This window comes from Eleutherodactylus coqui, chromosome 8 (genome assembly GCF_035609145.1).
Source record: "Eleutherodactylus coqui strain aEleCoq1 chromosome 8, aEleCoq1.hap1, whole genome shotgun sequence".
Taxonomy (NCBI): Eukaryota; Metazoa; Chordata; class Amphibia; order Anura; family Eleutherodactylidae; genus Eleutherodactylus; species Eleutherodactylus coqui.
The window spans coordinates 114,131,128-114,151,805 of NC_089844.1; the positions used below are offsets into that span (position 1 = coordinate 114,131,128).

Below are 20,678 nucleotides of genomic sequence, written 5' to 3' on the forward strand. Positions count from 1 at the left end.
GCAGTCTTCCCTGTTGCAAGAAAGATGCTCGTTCTTCTGATAGGTGAAAGTGCCAAAGTAGGACTTACACTTATCAGGCATGTGTGGCATGTCCTGTAGTACCTAGGATGAGAACTTCCCTTTGATATTGTTTTGTCTATTTTCTATTTAGGCCAGTTTGACATGAGTGTATTAGAAGGGCATTTATTTCCCTTCTAAGTGTCCTGACCCAAGTGCAGGTCTAGTGACCCAAACTCATAGCGCCACAGATCCCTATGATACTTTGAGTTCAGCTTAGTAGACCTGCACTCGGGCCAGGACAATCCATCTGTTTTACATAAACTAACAAGAAATTGGGTAGCACACACTTGATGAGAATTTCTTTATGCAGAAACATGGTTTAGGTTCCTGTGGTGGCTCTGGTCCCCCTTGCACACATCCTGCTGTTGTTCACTTCTTTCTGACAAGCTCCTCCCACCTTGGACTCTCTGGTCACAGCTTTACATGATATTCTTGTATTAGCCTCGATAAAGGGCCTTTGGCCAAAACATTGCTCTCATTGCTGGCACCTAGAGTTGTTAAAATAAAGCACCTTTCCGCATAATGAAATTTTCATCAAGTGCGTGCTACCCAATATCTTGCTACTCTATGGATACAATGAGCCAATAACGGTGCGGCTCTTACTTTAGCACCTTAATATTTCACCAAACAGGAAGCGCTACTATTTGGGTTTTGAGCTGATTTGCCAATATTACAGGAACCTAAATGCAACCGTAATACGTTCGTGCCAAACTGACCTTGAAGACAAAGGATGGTTTAGCGCTTTGAATAGCCTTGAATGCTCCCTACTTATATAAACTGAAGGAAGAAGATGTACATTGTGCTCATAAAGTGACTCTGCTTTTTGACAGGCATTTCCCTTTAAGTAAATTTCTTGCATAGAAAATTTGTTATTTCCATTTTATACTTCCAGAAGAGCAAATCAAGGAAACGCTCTGAGTCATTCCCAAGTTTTCAGCTCGCTAAATTGCATCCTTGCATGTCTTGGAACGTACACTAAGAAGTTTGCTATTGAAACTATTTCATGTGGAAGGATTGCTAAGTAAATCCACTAAATGTCTATTCATCACACTAAGATAGGAAATTAGCCAAGTGGAAAATGTGGAAATCTAGGCAGCGTTCTATAGAGGGAAACGTTTTTGTCCCCTATAGCTGCCAAATGGAAACGCAAAGCCTAACCCTGGAAGGCATTTATGTTCAGTTGAGTACACAAGAAGAGAGGGCCTCACTGGTCTGAAATCATCAATTTCCGCATTATGGTGGGTGTGCATCTCAGCAATCCCCCTGTTTAATTCAACAGTTAATATATCATTTGTTTAGTCGCTTGTTTATTTGCACAGTTTGGGGATTTGCTTTGCTTTAAAGAGGACACAACACACTTTATGGTTAGCTTGTATATATTACATACAGTATAATGAGACGTCTTTGGCAGTTTTTTTACAGAGCTTGCCAGACATGCAGTGTTAATGAATAGGAATTTATGAATTCCGATTTATATCTTGCATTGGCTATTAGCACTAGCTGCAGTTAGGTAGGTTTTAGACTGCATATACATAGTATACTATCATAGAAGGGTAGAGTTGGAAGGGACCTCCAGGGTCATCGGGTCCAACCCCCTGCTCAGTACAGGATCACTAAATCATCCCAGACAGATGTTTGTCCAGTATTAAGCTGAAAAAAAATCTATATCCATCTACTTCAGCCTATTATTACCCCCCATCCCCAATGTTGATCCAGGGGAAGGCAAAAAAACCCAATGAGATAGAAGCCGATTTTCCTCATTTAAGGGAAAAATTGCTTCCTGACTCCAAGTCTGGTAATTGGAATAATCCCTGGCGTAGTAGTTTGTTAACTTGTTTCCTGCCACTGAAGTGCATTGTATGTAGAGGAAGTGAATTGATGACATATTTTTTATGTCCTTTGAGTCATTTACAAGTATAGGCCCCATTGTGCCCCTGAGCAAATACTAAGGCCCCACTGTGCCCGACAATAAAATAAAATCATTTACTTCCATCACTGAGTGGGTTCCCCTAGGCTCAGTGGGCCCCAGCACCTGTTCACGTTTGTCAGGTACGGACAGGAGCCCAGATCTAGAGCTTAGGTTCTCAACTTGTGGTATATGTACACCAGGCAGAATTATTGTATCTAGGGGCTACTTTTATTGTCTTCATACTGTGCTTTACCGTGTAGCTAAACTCTTAGAAAACTTCTCACATAGTGACATGTCTGATGTTTTGATCAAGGGGGACCTGGGTGCTCAGACCGCCCACTAATTGCTAAAATGAAGGAACAAAACTGCTTTTCTGAGAACTGTGCATTTTCAGCTTTGCTCAGAGCGATATACAGGCTCAACAGAGAGTCTATAAGTCTGTGCATCATTTGCTGATCTTAAGTGAAGAGCAGCTTCTGCCCTTTCATTTTAGTGATTGTTTGGGTTCTCAGTATCGACCAAAACCTCTGACAGGTCACTATGACATGTCTAACGTTTCCTGAAAGTTTAGTTACCCTTCAAATGTCTAGCACAGTGTATGATCATACCTTTGGAGATACTAAAATGAAATTTATTTGAGTAGGGTGTATTTGGCTTTGAAACTGTTACATCCATGCACGGCTTATCCTACGTGGCCTACACGGGTGTAAATATAATGTCCTAACTGGACGGATATACATAATATACTAGCGTGGATAAAACAAAATATATATAACAAAACCAAAAGTGGGGAAAAAAGGGAAATCTGATCCTTACCTATTAATGGGAGAGAGCCTTGCCTTTAAGCAGGGTATTCACCCTGATGAGGGCGATCCCTCATCAGAAACCTGGGGTGATTCTGACTTTCCCTAGTGGTAACAGGAAATGTAGCAAAGGGTGAATAGAATAAAAAAAAACACAAATGCACAGTAAAGGATAAATCCACACCCCAGATAAAGTAATCACCAGACAAACTTATCTTGACTAATATGCAAGACAGGATCAAGATCCGTGGAATGGACCAAAAACTACTTCAAGCAGAGGGTCTTCCAACAGGAATCAGACAAAAGTCAAACAGGCGTTGGGCAAAAGTCAGAAAGAAGTCAGACAGGTTTACAAAAAAGAGCTCAGGCAGCAAGTGAGACCATACCAACTGAGGCTGAAGTATAATTTGCACCCTCAAAGAGAAGGGGCCAGAACAAATACACACAGAATAATGGTGATAAGTTGGCTGAGCCACCTCCCAGCCAACCCATCCACCCATAAAGAGCAGGAGATGTGTTGGTGCCCAGTGCTAGAATGACACTGAGTATCACCAACATGAAGACTAAGTAGGCTGGCCCTGGCGGTGTAACATCACCCTAGACCTAATGCCTCACATTGTGGCCAGCGTGTTGACAGAAACATTGAGATATACTGTTCAAGAGCAAGAGACTCAACTCTGGCTAAGAGCTGAGAGTCTTTTATGAAGATGTTTTTTCTGAGCCAGAAAAAACTTTCAATGGTCCAATTAGCTATTGATGAATTGTACTCCATTTACTATGGACACCTCCTCTGTTTGTTTCATAAGGAACAAAACGTTATTGCTTTATCCTTATACAGCATGTACCTCTATGTGTTTCATAAATCACTCATTAGTCTGTGAACTTTTCGCCATACACCATCATCTGAGCTGCAGCAGGTGTTGTGCTTTATGTCATTCATTTCTACATCCTGTCCTTAAGTCATCTCGGTTTAATGAATACTATCGCCATTGTGTGTGTATAAAAAACAGCAAGCGGCTATGATCTTCTAGATGTTACGATACACTTCAAGGACAATGTTTTCAGTGTGCTCATAATGGAAGCTTAATTGGTACTGATACATTCCACAAATCATGATTGCATTTAGAAGACAAGCATTCTGTCTGTCTTGTTAGAGTTTATTATAACCTCATAAACCCGTAAGTAGATTCACTCAGCACCCTGCAGGATCCAGGCAGCTCATATGTCCCATATTTCATTTTTTCACAGGACTAATGACCAGTTGGTGGCATTTCTCTCAAGATACAGAGATATGAACTTCTTGAAGTCACATGGAAGAGACAATGCAAGGTAATTGGAAATCACGCCATGATGTTTTACTCTGCAAATCTGGTAATATAATATTGGATCCTTAAAAATCAGGAAAGGGCACAAGGTCCTATATAACAGCTTCTTTTTACCGCTCCAGTGGTCCAACTCCATATATTTACACCTAAGGAGATACAATGGATTATATTAACAAGTATAGACATGTTGTCTTACTAATGCATGTTTATAAGAACTTCATTATCAACTGTCAAGAACTCAAAAGCTTAGGTGAACGTACTTTACAGTCCTCTTATTTGGGCAGTACAGGAGAAGAGTGACAACTGCAAAGGGTATTTTCAGATATTAGTTCAAAATATTTTACAAAGTTGCACCATGAGGGTGCGTTCACACGAACGTATATCGGGGGGGAGGATGGAAGAGCCAGGGCCAGGAACTGAGGCTCCCGCCCCCTCTCTGCCTCCTCTCCGCCCCTCTGCACTATTTGCAATGAGAGGAGGCGGGACAGGGGTGGGGCTAAAGTCCTTGAATTAGCCCCGCCCCCATCCCGGCTCTCCCCATTGCAAATAGTGCAGAGGGGCGGAGAGGAGGCAGAGAGGGGGCAGGAGCCTCAGTTCTTGGCCCTGGCTCTTCTATCCTCCCCCCCTGCACCCGAGGACAACGTATATCGGCTCGGCGTGAAAACCGAGCCGATATACGTTCGTGTGAACGCACCCTAAAGGAGTTTTCTGACCTGCACTGGTAATTGCAGGTCAGGTTCCATTAGAATCAATGACAGCTGGACATGCAATTTCCAGTGCTGGCCACTAAACAAGAGTTGGAAAAATTCTGAAGATAGGTCATCCATAAAAAATAGCCTTAAATCCCCTTTAGGTTGGCCATACACATTAGATGTAGATCAGTCAAAGGCACTGGTTTTGCAGGTCCAGCCAATCATCAAATTTATATGGGGACCTCCCGAGTCTCCCTACTGCAGATGTTGGGGGAAATAAGTATCAGGTACTTGGATTTCAACTGCCTAATCATTTTGTTTTCTGATAATTAAGCTACTGCCATAGGTGTCTGGCAGCGGCTAAAGGTTCACTGTACAATTGTAAAATAGAAAAATCTAATATACTGTAAAGTTATTTAAAAATGGTCTTCCCATGCATTTTAGATATTTTGCCCTGGCTGTGCTCTTCCTTGAAATGAATGGAGACACAAGAATAGGTGGTTGCTGTAGGTGCTATGGCATATGTGGTATGTTACGTGAATTCGTTCAAAAATTAGAGTACTACGAAAATCATAGGTCTCCTAGACCATTTTTCCATTGTTTCTGTGTTCTGTTTGACATATGTGATGGGAAGCCATAACGTCAAACAGATCCATGGGTCCCCATTCATTGGTAGAGGCTCTTTTGGTCTCCACGAGGACCGCACTCACCTGAGATTCTTTTTTCTGTATGGAGTAGCATATAATACTTCTCAAATTTAGGCCAACTCCACATGCGCATATGACGAACACATTTATTTGCCTGTAATATGTACAAGTGTAGTGGCCCACCCAAAATAAACAAGAGCTGAGGAGGATGTAGGTGGCAGGGAGATTGGATTGGAAAGGGTTAATGTACTTGTTTGAAAGAGACCTTATAGGCACTACAGGAGGTTCTGAGTTCTTTTTCCGTGGTCAACGTTATATATAAAGTCATATACAGATGATATCACAGCACTCCCTTCCTGTTTTCAACTTATGTCTTTAAAGTGACCTTCCAATTTTGGGACAATGTTCTGTTCAGGAATAGAGGAGGAGGATGTGTATTACCCATAGTTGTTCTTTTCTGCTGATTCCAAGACCCATTTTTGCCTGTCAAAAATGGCTGCAGAAGGTTTTTATCTACTGCACACTGATCACTGCTCTCTGATTGGAAAGTGCTGATCATGTGAGCAACTCTGGCCAATCAGAGAGCAGATATAGTGCATTGTGATGTATACCATAATTGTATTTTCCATTTTGCGACCTTTCATACTATTCATTTACTATTCTAACAAATGGTAGAATTTTTGTTCTATTCTCCAAAGAGCACTCTAAGATCACACTTGCTATAAAAATAAAGCACATGTTAGAAACTACCTTATCCTTTGAAAAGAACATAGAGACACTGAAGAGCAGCTTTCTAAATATTTTACAGCAAAGAGATAAAAGAAAAAAAACATAAAGGTGAAAATGGTCCTTCATCTCAGCAGGATCAACATGATTTCTTGAAGACATGGGATGCATTAAGAGAAATTGCATACATGAGTTAACTGTGGTAGACAACTTGTTCTAGATCTTTTTTTTTCCAGTTCTCTTGTACCCTCCCAGGTCATTAAAACCTTCATAAAATCCCCCTAGCCTTCCGCATTTACAAGGTGAAACACTTCTGATCGTAATGGTACCTGAGATGGAGAGAATTATAGCAGGTCTATATGTTATTTTTCATAGCAGGTGTAATTTTTATGTGTTTGCTAAGAATCAAATGGACTCCTTGGAAAAAATAAAACTCTTTTACTTTCCATGTTTATTATAATGACTGCCAGCATTGCAGAGCCTTACAAGTCCCCAGTTACCTACAATATAAGTACGCTTTAATGAGAAAAAAACAGTAAAACAAGATGCAACCAATATACCCAGCTGGGTAGCAACAGTAAATTAGATAGCCTCATATATAGCAATTGTGCTACTAGGAATAGACAAATCTGTTTGGGCATATAACTCCAGGTCATATCAATTGTAAATCCTGTATTGTATCCAGCATGCAATGAATTGCTGAAATATTTCAGATTTGCCAGTTTCTCAATAGATGAAGTATTTAATATTCACTAAAGGGAAATAACAATCTTACAGGCAGCAGCAACAAAAGAGCCAGTTTCAGTTACATTAGATACACTGAATGGCCACTTTGACTTTGAACGACTTTTAGCAACTTTTTACTATTTCATACACTGCCAACATTGTGGGCTTTTCTTGGGCAACAGTATAGAGACTATGTGATTGAGGGAAAACATCCAGTGAAAGAAGGGGGATGTCAAGAATTGTTCTTCTGATGAACAGGCAGTGCACAGTTAAGCAGATTGCAGTTGACTACAACACTGGTGCTCCAACTAACATGTCCAAATGCACAACTCGTCGTTCCTTAGCACAGATGAGCTAAAACCAGTTGTATTGCCATTGCTGTCTAAAGGCTTTGATACATGAGTGTGTAACGCAATACGCTCGCTCCTGTGTACCCCGCCCCTGTGAATGAGTGTATTTTGTGCTCATGCCTCTGCAAATATGGAGCGTAGGCTGGTGGAGGTTGAGTAATTGTGTCAGGGTTGTTTTCCGGGCATACCTTGGGTCCTCCAATACCTGTGCATGGAGGCCATGACAAATTGCTGTGGCTCTGAAGGCCAAAGTAGGTCCAGTGTGTTATCAGATGGGTGTCTCTAAGAAAGGAGCCAGTGTATATTAATTTGTTAGCATGCATTCATACATTCTGTGGGCGTTCGGAATTAACCTGATTGTCTTAGGTGGCACATTTCAAAGAACTTGTGATGCTCTGGAGAAATCTTGGAGATGGGAGTTGGAGGTTCAGATTAAAGGCGAATTTAGTGTAAGGTTATTAGCAGAGCGCAAAGCATGGATAGGGTGGTAGACAGAGATGAGGGAGGAGATATAGGGTGGTGTAATGTTGTTGGGAGTCCAGAGTTTAAATTATATTCTATACTTGATGTGCATCAGTGTAGAGACTGGTCCAGGGTGGAGGAATCAGTGTAGTGACTGGCACAGGGTGAAGGCATCTGTGTAGTGACTAGCACAGGGTGGAGGCATCAGTGTAGTGACTGGCACAGGGTGGAGGCATCAGTGTAGTGACTAGCACAGGGTGGAGGCATCAGTGTAGTGACTGGCACAGGGGGAGTCATCAGTGTAGTGACTGGCACATGGTGGAGGCATCAGTGTAGTGACTGGTCCAGGGGGGAGGCATCAGTGTAGTGACTGGCACATGGTGGAGGCATCAGTGTAGTGACTGGCACAGGGTGGAGGCATCAGTGTATGACTGGTCCAGGGGGGAGGCATCAGTGTAGTGACTATCACAGGGTGGAGACATCAGTGTAGTGACTGGCACAGGGTGGAGGCCTCAGTGTAGTGACTGGCACAGGGTGGAGGCATCAGTGTAGTGGCTAGATAAAAAGATGAACCTGGCTGCAGCATTCAGGATGGATTGGAGAGGGGAGAGTTTAGTGAGGGGAAGACCAGTCAGTAGTGAGTTGCAGTAATCAGGCTGACAATGGTTCAGGTCAACAATAAGAGATTTTGATGTCTCCACAGTGAGGAATGGCGGATTTGGGAGATGTTTTGCAGGTGGCATGAGCAAGCAATTTACTGTATATGGGGAGTAAAGGAAAGATGGGAGTCAAATATGACCCCAAGACAGCGGGCGTTACAACCATATGTCATTAGTATTTCATCAGCTTTCGCCTCCTTATTTAACATCATTAGTTTTATTTTATGCTGGGCAAATTGATTCATGCTTGTTTAATAGAAAATAAGACCGATATGGAGGCAAAACTTGAGAAAAAATAGTTTGTGTTGTGTTTTGAAAAAAAAGCTGAAAAAAATATGGCTATGCGAATAGATGCATAAATTTACATTAACTTTGTATTACAGTCCACAAAACATGGACCAAATACAGATGTGATATACGCTTATCTGAAAGTGGCCTTAATAAAGAGATGGGAGTTGCTGGTTCCTGGTTAAAGTGTAACTTCTACTTGGAACACCGTTTTTCCCGAATGAAGAAAGAATTGTTAGTTTACTCTTATACTATAATTCTTCCCCTTGTACTACAGATTGTCCAGTACATGTTCTAGTAGTCTAGAGTTCTAATCGGCTCCAGGCTACCATAAACGTTACATTTCTTTATTCGGACGGGGGAAAGGAAACCTAGAACTGTTGAAATCATTCAGCTGAGACGTCAGTTTGGTCTAATCTGCTAATTATAATGCCTTAGGGAATTATGGTATAAGAAATTCCGTATACACTGATGAAGACTATAGATGCAAGGTGGAGCGATGCTTTAAAAGAGTCAATGCGAGGAGATGATAAGAATATTAGTTCTGCAATCAATGCAGTTTAGATCTAGTACGCAGTGTGAATAAGACACAAGATATCAAAGCCACACTTAATTGTGATCTATGCTGAAGCTGTAGTAACCATTACATAATCAATTACGACATGGGGAAATGATGTAAAGCATATAATTTATGAGGATGAAAATCTCATTAGGAGCGTTAAAGTAGTCTAGTGGTAACAAAGACTTCAATAGAGATCCTGAAAGAGCTGACCATGTAATAGTGTTTGTGGTCACTACTGACCGTGCAGAATATGACAGCGTTTGTTTCTGTGATTCCACTATAAAGACGTCTAGATTTATGCAAACTGCAGAGAGACTGGCTTGAAATGCAAATGATCTTTATAAAGTGTAACCGAGTAATAGCTCGATCATTCTGCACTGTAAATGTATGGCTTTCTGTTTATAACCTCCATTATACTATATAAAGTGTTCTGAGCAGAATAGGTCATCTATAACTGATGGGTCGGAGTCTGTTGTTCGGGAACCCCGCTGATTGGCTTTGTAATGGGGGTCCAGTATGTTTTTTCTTTTATGTTCAGCATGTAATGCCCTTGTACTAATGTACATTGTATTTGTTGATTTGTCTTCAAGATATGTCCAGTAGATGCATGGTGACACTGGCGGCTTTCGCGGGAGGATATTGATAGGACTTCAGATATAAAAAGGCTATATAGACATTGGTTACACGACAAGCTTTCTTCCCTAGACAGGGCAACGGAACAGGACACTGCAGTCATAACCCAGTTCCTGGGTATCTGGCAGGGAAACCTCTCTCTCCTCTTCCATTCTTCACAACATGAGGGTTGAAGGTACCCTCATGTGGCCGGTACCCTCACTCCACACCCAACCGTTGAAGAAAATGGAACTCCTTCCCTCTCCTCTTGCACTCACAAGATGAATTGTTACATTTCCATACATATCCCAGACATACATTCACAGGCATTACCTCTTGCATGCTGTAGCTGTGCAATACACATAACTGGTGACAAGACAATTTGCACAGTGCATCCAGGCTGAAGACATGACATATACAGCAGTTATGGACAATTATGGAGGGGTCAGATATATGTACTTTGGGCCACCACATAGTCACAAAATTGACATAGGGATAAGTAATAAATGTCTGATTAGTAGGGTCTCACCCCAGTCATAAGAACGGAGTCACTTGTGATTGGTGTCACTCACTGCACCACATAAGGAAAAGGAGCTTGAATAGAGCGGTGGCCGTAACCGAGTGCCATAGAGTTGATTAAATGATCCATTCAAGCTCCTCTTTACTGCACCTGCTAGAGAAAAGGGGACATAGGATCCCTGTTCTAATGATCAGTGGGGGTCCCCCACCAATCAGACATTTATCACCTATCCGGTGAATTGGTGATAAATTCTAGGAATACCCCTATAAAACAGCAAATCTGGAAAGCCAGTTTGACCAATAGGCACTAATGTCAGGCAGATTATGCATCAGTTCTTGAGTCATATTGATCTGCTTATCTCCATTCAGAACCAATGACAGGTACATATAGAAATAGTATGAACTTACTTGCTTTACAGTAAACATCAGGCACTTTAGAAATCATTTGTAGTCTTCTTTTTCCTGGATTAGTCCCATGTTGAGTAAACATCACCTTGCTGTTCTATACTTGGAGTTAGCACATTACAGCGGACAGGATGAAAGCCTCGGCTGCTATATAACAGAGCTTTTCCTTTTTACGGAACATCTGCATTTATTGTAAATATGAAATTATATGTAATTAAGTTTAATTATGACTAGAATGGTTCCAGAGTGTATAATATTTAATGCATTATCTGTATTTAAAAGTCAGTCCAATTAGTGCTATTTTCTTCTCTGCTAGGTGTTGTATCACTGTGTACAGTAAGAGGCAACATTTCCATCATGTGTTAAAGGGCACTCAGGCCTGATATTGATGTGGCATTAGGTTAATCATTGTGTAATGAAAAGTCATGCTACTTTGTAATCTACCTTGCTAAATATTTACAGGAAGATTTCTTGCTCTCAGTGAATAGAACCAATAGTGGAAATGTATTAGTAATGTCCTAATATGCTTCATTTTATGTGCTGGGTAAATTTATCAAAATACACACATGCCCTAAAATGGTGCACAGCGTTAATAAATTTGACCTATTTTACAATTCCTCTTAAATTCTACAAGACCAGATATTTTTCTTTATTCTTTTAATTTTTTTATTCCCACCTTCTAAAGTCTCAAACGCCCTAAGGACGGCCAAATCGAGGATCCACTACTCCCTACTGATCCTCCACGATCTCTCTGCAGCATTTAACACTGTTGACCATGACCTCCTCCTCGCTATGCTGCACTCCATTGGCCTAAAGGACACTGCTCTCTCCTGGTTCTCCTCCTACCTCTCTGACCGCTCATTCAGCGTCTCCTTTGCTGGCTCTACCTCCTCTCTCCTCCCCGATGTAGCTATGTCTGGGCTTTTTTTTGCAGGACAAGTTACATTTTTAATGGTACTATTTAATATTCCATATAATGTGCTGAAAGACCTTGTAAAAAATTAAGTGGGGGGAAATAAAATTCTGGGTTACAAGCATTTTTTTGATCACTGTTTATTAAATTTATTTGGGAGCAAGGATAACAAAAAAACTGCAATTTTGGCATTCTGTACTTTTTTTTATGCTGTTGAAACGAGATAACTATTCTGATATTTTAAAAGTTCAGACGTCTACGAGTATGGCATTATGAAAATGTGGGTTTTTTAAATGGTTTCGATTTTTTAAGGGAAAAGGGTTTTTTTAACTTGTAATATTTTAAAAAAATTTTTTTTACTATTTAAACTTTTTTTTGTCATTTTTGTTTAGTCCCTACAGGAGACATGCACTTGCGATCATTTGATTGATTGCATCATATACTGCAGTACCTCAGTACTGCAGTATATACAAATTTTTTTAATGTTATCTATGCATCCACACATGGTAGCCCTGGTAGCCTTTACTAGGCTCCAAGACATTATCCTAGCCTATTAGCACGCCACAATTGTGTTGGAGGGAGTGCCGATGGGGTGCCTGAGGGCCTCCTACTGTTTGACTGTTTAGATGCCGCAATCAGAGCTAGCTGAAAGACAGCTGATACTGCCTGGTATGGAGCAGGCTCTGCTGCTGAGCCTACTCCGTAACTATTCATGACTGCACAATGTAAATTTACATATTGCAATTGTGAAGTGGTTAAGGACCTTTATATGGGCCGATGATCAGGAATGAACGCTTCTCCAACTGCCTGTTCACCCGATCATTACCTTAGGTGAAGGTATGAGAGATCAGTTGACAAACAAGTAAATCGCACCTATATGCGGCACCAAAAAGCATCATTTTCAGCAGCATATCCCCAAACATATTCCTCCGTGTAAACAGGTGATGTGCTGCCAACAACGCTGAAAGTGTTTGCGGGACGAATGATCATATTATTGATCTTTGGCCCTCAAAAAGTTTGCATGTGTGAGGGCCAATTAAGCGAGTAGCCAATATCATAAATGTCATCTGGCTTAAACTGAGCCAGGTAAAAATACCCATGGCCTTCTCCTTTTTTTCTAGACACTAATTTGCCATATGCCATGTAATATTTGATTTTTGTCACAGTTTCCAGCAGAATTCTGCTACGTTTTGCTTAGTACTTTTCCTACATCCAAAGATGGAAAACCTATCTTGATCTTGCCCTACTCACACAGCTGAGGTTTTCTCACAAACATACCGGTCTAGACAATCCTCTGTGAGCTGAAAACAGCAGCAGCACAAATCTATCTCCTTCATATGGGTAAAAATATCGATTTATATTCTGACATGTAGGCATATCACTTAGGCTTCCTCCACGCAGTCAGCTTGCAGTGTTTTTTTGCCCATGGAAAGGTATATTTAAAAAAGCCAGCAATTATTTTACCTGGTCCATGCACCTTTATAGAGGCATTTTTGGTGGCATTTTTTTAACCCTTTCCAATCCACTGTCTGACGTCTGAAGACATTCTGTTTGAAGGCTGTACAGCTCCGATGTCGGAAGACGTCCGGCAGAGTATTCTTACTGTATATTACTGGCCGCTCTGTTGTCGAGGGCCTCTTCGTCATGTCACATACTGCAGTACTGGCTCTACCCAGCAGATGGTGCCATTGTATAATGGCAGAAAGAGAAAGCCCCCTAGGAAACCCTGAATCCAAAATTGGATGACAAAGGGTTAAGGATATGCCACACCCCATTTTCAGGAAAGTAGAGCAGGGTGGCATACTGAACAACAAGTCCCAAAATGTTTGCACAAGCAGTGCTTACACAAAGTTATTCAATTTGTTTACACCAAAAATGAATAATAAATCTCCCCGTGTGTTTCATAGTTCCCCAATGACCTATAACTCACATCTGAATACAAAAAATGTCAGAATCAAACCCCCAAATATACATAAAAAAGTAGCTAAAAGAAAAACACATTTTAACATAAACTGAGTTTATTGGTTACATGGAGCCATTATAAATGTACATAGTTAAGAGAATATATCATCCAGCTTTACGACCCAATCCACAGATTTGCCAGCCTATAGAATACAATGGCCGAATCAATTTTCCACTTTTTCACTTTGTTTCAACAAAAGGGAACCACAAACAGGTCAGATTGATTTATCCAAATTTATCGAAACTGGCCTTGCTATCCACAACAACCAATTACAGCATGGCTTTCATTTTTCCACAGCACGTTAAGAAATGAAAGCTGAGCTCTGATTGGTTGTAATGGGCAACAAGGACAATTTTCCCACTAGCCAGTTTTGATAAATAAGGCCTAATGTGCCCGAATGGAGTTATAAAAATACATTTATTGCTCATCTCCATTTACGACCATCACCTTCTGAATGGCTATAGATGACAAATAGGACATTTCTTTTTATTTGTCTCCATTTCTCTTCTGATTCTCTCCATGGTGTGAATCCTTCTGTACCATTCCTTCTAGAAACATCCTTTGCAATTGTAAAGTAGTACTGCAAATTGATATCAATGTTACACAGTGGCGAAATATGCCGAGCACAGACGCTGCTTATTATAAAGCCCCAGATGCTTTAATAACAGCTGAGGGGTAAACACCGCGGTGTCTGCATCACATCACATCAAATGCAGAGTCACACTTCACACAGAACAGTATGGAGGTGACACGTATTTGGTGGAGAGCAATTAACATCGTAGCAAGTGGCCCTGCATATCCCACTCCTTTTCATGGTCCTGACTGCATTTATGGGACATTAAATCTGACACAACCTCATTGCTCGTTAATTATAGCTCCATTAACCCATGCAGTGCAGCCCTTGCCTGTAAGAATGTTATATTTCTTCTTACTAGAGCCTTTTAGGTAAAAATAAGAGAGGAGATATAGGGGGACTAGGACTTATGAAAAGTAAATCAGTAGGAAATAGAGATGAGCAAGTATACTCGCTAAGGGCAATTGCTCGATCGAGCATTGCCCTTAGCGAGTACCTGCCCGCTCGGGAGCAAAGATTTGGCTGCTGGCGGTGGGCAGGGAGCTGCGGGGGAGATCGGGGAGGAACGGAGGGGAGGTCTCTCTCTCCCTCTCTCCCGCCGCTACCCCCTGCTGACTGCCGCAACTCACCTGTCACCCGCGCCGGCATCCGAACCTTTTCTCCTGAGCGGGGAGATACTCGCTAAGGGCAATGCTCGATCGAGCAATAGTCCTTAGCGAGTATGCTCGCCCATCTCTAGTAGGAAACCAAGGACGATACCCTTAGTAACCAGAACCTTGCCCAATCTCTACTGTATGAACGAGATAGTCTTCCTAGTTTCTGTAGATAATACCACGGCTCAATTATTTTCATATTTTTGAGAATTTTTGTCTTTTTTCAGAGATGTATTCTACAGCATACTGCATATGTATAGATGTTTCTAAGGACCTGTTTGTCAAGTCTTCCATCTCAAGGTTCTGTCACAGTTTTCTTTCTGGATCGCCGAAACCCAGTAAGGCCTTCGCTTCAGCAGGATTCTATTTGTTTCTGTCAGAGTATAATGTAGCGCCAGAACCTTGCTGTAACAAAGACCTTATTAGTCTCTGTTTCAGCAATGAAAACTTATGGTTCCGTCCAGGTTTCCGTCTTGATGCCATTTTTGGGCAGCCAATGTAATGGAGTCCCAGTGGTTTAACACTCTGCACTAGTTCATAATGTTTTATTTAAGTGGTGTGCCTCCAGGTGCCAGGGGAAAGAACAGAAAAGTGCAGGGATGGAAAGAGTGCCTCGGCGTAGACGAAGAATGGAAGGTCCAGTTTTTATAAAAAGGAAGGTGGCCTATGGGAGTGTTTATATGCAGGGTATATTGCTATGGTGTACCCAGCAGGAAGAGGGATGGAGAGGAAAAGCGACTTCATGGCCTGTTAGCTGTACTAGCCTGAGACTCTTATTGAGTGTCCTTCGATGGAATAATCAGGTGGGGTGCTGCTTCCATTCTCCTTCTGCTCCTGAGCCTTAGTTTCTGGAAGAGAAGAATAAGACTTTGGTTATCTGTAATTAGAAGTTGCTTTTTAACCCTCTCCAATCCACTGTCTGGCATCTAAAGACATTATGATTTAGGGGCTGTACAGCTCCGATGTTGGAAGACGCCCGTCGTGGGTTCTCTTACTGTATATTGCCAGCCTCTCTGCTGTCGGAGCCTATCCAACGTGTCACCTCATGCAGTACTGGCTTTAGCCAGCATATAGCGCATTGTATAATGACAGAAAGAGTAAGCCCCCATAGGAAAACCAGGATACAAATTGGATTGGAAAGGGTTAATAAAGTTTATTGTTTGAGCAAGAAAGCATGTCATCCTTCCATTCCATCATGAACTCACTCCACCCCACAAGACCTATGACAGAGCCTTCGCTCAAAGGTTCCCGATACCGGTGATGCTTCTGCCTTATGTCCTGGGATCTCCCCTACTCCGAGTTGATGGACGAGCCTAGTGGAGGACTCCTATCCTCTAAAGTCCACCACACCAGAGCTATGCACATGCTCTGATTGTACAGAGGTTTGCACAGTTAGGCATACCATAACAAACTTCAATTCAGGACAGAGGGCCCCATAGTAAAAAAAAAAGAGTCTCCTATCCTGGTGCTATTTTACACCCTAATAAGTAACCTCCATTCCAAATTAGTAGAACCCAGTGCTTGTTTATTTCTTCCTATTTCCATTGGTGACCTACTTTTGCAGTCTTCAGTCTCAAATGTCTTATTAATATATGCACACATATATATATATATATATATATATATATATATATATATATATATATATATATATATGTCAAGTCTAGATTGAAATGCACTGGGATTTTGCTCCTATATAGAAAAATATGAAGAGGGGAAAATATTAGGATGTAAGTTATGGACTGGTGTAAATTTATTCCAATTTCTTTTGAAAATTACAGTAAATCTGTGGGGGCACAGAAAGTGTTAAGAGCAGGATAAAATCAAAAAGTCGCTAAATTTGTACCTGTTTTACTCCAGAAAACTGTCGCAAAACATATGATTAATTCCCCCAAAGTATTTCCGACAGGCAGAAGTTCTCAGTATTACTCTTCCAGAATGTTGGAAACTCTCCTTTGATAACATAATTAAGTCCTTGCTTCTGTATTATACTGCTGGACCATCGATGATCTGAGGACAGAAAAATAGCTCATCTACAGTAAGACCTTTGCTTATGTACGGTCACCTTTAATCATGTGGGTTTTACTCTTCTTTATCCCAACCCATTTCAAAGTTTTCGTGGAGAAACACTATGGTAGTAATAAGCTCTGAAGGTTGTAGGCAAAAGTGTTGTAGTGTACCCAGTTCTTCCTACATTCTTGGCAGTCTTTGGTGAAGAAATTTTTATTTCGGTGCAGGATGGCAAGACTGAAGTGATATGATGATTGTGCTGAGAATTTGGCCATACATGGAGGGACATATGATCAGAAGCTTTGGAGAATCTCAGGCTGGTCACCCACTATAATCAATTAGATACCTGCTGCCCTCTTGTACTGCTGGATCATAGAAGGTCTTAGGACAGGCAGATGTCCACCTACTGTGAAACTTCTGTCCATGTATCCCTTGGTCTCCTGTCTTGTCTATTTTTGATGCTGGTGATTTCATCCTAAGAATCCCACAGATCCTACCAAATCATGAGACTTGTGTGTAGTGCGATACCTGCAAATATCACAAATTAAAACTGGAGAATAATCAGTCCATGACCCCACTCCACCATAGTGTGACCACTTTTAGAATGAAAAATATGCTTGAGGTGGGTCCTTGTTTAGTTTCTACATAGGAACGTAACATCTCTACGGCCTATGCCAGGAGAATATGTAATTGTGTGTTATTGATGAGGTTATTGATGTGGACTGAGAAGTTATCCTCTGAGAGATCTATATGTCATTACAATTAATTATCACGCATGCATTTCCCTCCATACTTCACCCTATGTCACTCCCAATGTACAAATTAGGGGCAAACTGTAAAGTCAGCATGTAATCAAACATGAAACTCATTAGCAGCATAGTAGCAGCAAGAGAATAGCAGATAACACTAATTTTTATTAATGGGCTATCCATTGAGGCTCTTTGTGTAATGCGGCCCAGCCCTTATAGACCATAATATAAAAAAATCATGTCAGGGGAGGGTTAGTATCAGGGGCGTAACTATAGAGGATGCAGGGGATGCGGTTGCACCCGGGCCCAGGAGCCTTTGGGGGGCCCGTAAGGCCTCCCTTCTCCATATAGGGAGCCCAGTACTATGAGTAAAGCATTATAGTTGGGGGCCCTGTTACAGGTTTTGCATTGGGGTCCAGGAGCCTCAAGTTACGCCTCTGGTTAGTATAATGTATTACCCTTCTCTTTTTGATGGACAAATTGCATACATTAAGCATCAGTTGTTGTACTGTTCTGTCTTAATAATACATACTGTTTCCGTTTAGCTGGGAATAGAGTCTAAGCCTATGTGTCACATCCACAGGGGGGTAGAGTACCACGCCCAGCAAAGACACATGCATACTTTCTATTAATGTCTGCCACACTTCAGCTGGTATTTCTCTCCATTCATCCTGCAAACATCTGATGAATTCTCTCAAAGAAGGTGCATTACCTATTGAAAATGGTGCGAGGAGCATTTTCATTGGACAGTTGAGCAATGGAAGAATGTTCTATGGTGTGATGAATCTTTCTACTTGTACCAGGGTGTGGTGGGTGCCTGCAGAACACCTTTTGCCTAAGTGAGTTATGCCAACAGTTAAGTATGGCAAAGGTTCTGTTATGCCCAGGCGTGCTTTAAATAACATGGTCTTGGTCCATAGTTTGCAGTTGCAAGAAGCTTGATCACGGAGGTGTACTTTGACATTCTAGACAATAATGTGCCGCCAACAATATGGCAATACACTGGGAATTGTCAGCAATACTTCCAACAAAACAATGCACCTTGTCACAAATCCAACTCTATTTTACATTGGTTTGAGGATATGGATGTTCCACATTTGGACTGCCCTGCAAACATTCCGGCCCTGAACATCTTTCAGACGAACTGGAACATTGGCTCAGGAAATATGAATACCATCCATTTATATGCAAGAACTTGCCAGACATTTGCAAGATGAATGGAAATATTAGCTGAAGTGTATCAGATGTTAGTAGAACATATGCCATGAAGAGTATCCAATGTCATTAGGGCCAAAGCAGCCCCACTAAGTATTAACATATGGAAATAAATACTACCTTTGTCTCTTGCTCAGGTGTCCCATTCCTTTTGGTAGGATAGTTTAAGTTTATGATATGTCTCTGAAAATTGAATCCCATTTATTTCAAGATGCAAGTATTGGTTATATGTTATTGATAAGAAGCAAGTCCCCATTTAAAAAGTTGACCATACATACACATTAGATCAATATCAGCCGATCCCACTGATTTCTATTGGACTGGACAGCCATCAATTGTGTATGGGTCATCCTGAATTTCCCCCAATGGCAGATGTTGGGGGAAGAAGTCTTGGACTGTTGGATTTCAACATCCCGAACCCTTTTGTTTTCAGGGGAGATAAGCCAGAATCACTCTACTCTCCCCATTCACAATCGTTCAAGCTGAATACACATCTGTTGAGGGATTGGGAAGGCAACTAGTTGGCTGACAGTTCTATAAAGTCTATGGTCAGCTTCAATAGTGTTCACATTGTAGACCTCATTTCTTTCATGGGCCAGTGCTTTGCAGCATGCTGGCTCATCAGCTTATCTGTGATATGCAATAAATTCAGAGCAGCGATTCCTACCAGAAAAGGGGACAAATGCAAACAGAAATTATAAGTAATTTCACTTTTCCCAGCGCTCATAGATAAGTACATATTATTATAATTGTAATTACCAGGCAGCAAGTCTAAAATTATCCATTATTGCCTGAGATTCTGCTGTTGGCATTAAAAGCTGCCTCGGCATCTCCCATTCTCCTCGCGAGGAACTGGGACTAAGATTGTACTGTATTTGCTTCGGTGCCAATGACAATTCTCGGGTAACAATTATGGGAAGGTTACGCTGCAGATGTGTTATTTTCCTGCCACTCAGACATTATTTTATTCCTAAATAACAATGTTAGGTACTTTTTGTTTATCGGTGCCGGGTTCTGTGATAATAGTAGTCAGCGCTGAGGATTTTTATATTCTCATTTCTCTTAGAAGGGAATATTTAGAGTGAAATTGAGCTACAATAGGATTATAGTAATATTGCCAAATGTAATGACGACGAAGGTTGCAATTCCATAAGCAATCCTACAGGTAATTTAATTTAACCTCCTCGATTATTAGTGTGGTTTGCAAGGTAGTAACTTGGGTGAACCTGATACTGTGGGATCGGCATATGTATGGTGGAGTGATACTATTTCAAATAGGTTTCTTTATACCATTAGGCCGCCTTCACATTGGCTGGAAATGCTGGCAGAATCGCTATGGAAATTCCGCAGCATTTCAAGTACAAGCCGCGTGGAGGGGAATTAAAAAAATGTCTTTCACGTGGTGTGGAAAATTTCTGCAAAAAAATTTGCAACGTTTTTTCAAAAATACTGTGGATTCTAAATCTATTTATGCTGCAAACTCATTGTGTGGATTTCCATGCTTGACATACAAGAGTTAAATCCCGCAGCAGATTTACAATTAAAAATGCGTCCAAATCTGCACCATTTAGGGCGGCCTCACACGGGCATAAGCGCATATACGTTCACTATTGCAAGGTGTATATGCGCTATGCAGGGCGCACGATTGCGAGCTATTGTGCCTGGATTGGCACATTTTACTGTAATTTTTATTGTGCTGCTGAGTCCGCTCACATTGGTGAGGTCCCAGCACCGCCATGTTTTAGTAGACGGGTCAGCTGACTCGATAAGCGGATCAGCCGACTTATAGGCGGATTAGCTGACTCAGTAGGCCAAGGTGGCATTGTTTAAATCTGCGAAATCACACACGTCCCAGC

The 20,678-nt window shown here is 41.3% G+C and overlaps 1 protein-coding gene across 1 annotated transcript in view; it reads left to right on the forward strand.

Annotated features, from left to right (window-relative positions):
• Nucleotides 1-20,678, forward strand: part of XYLT1 (xylosyltransferase 1) — a 278,816-nt gene that overhangs the window by 204,296 nt on the left and 53,842 nt on the right. The window contains exon 5 of the mRNA XM_066576241.1: nucleotides 4,021-4,101. Coding sequence (XP_066432338.1) covers nucleotides 4,021-4,101 — 81 coding nt within the window. The remainder of the gene's footprint in view (nucleotides 1-4,020; nucleotides 4,102-20,678) is intronic.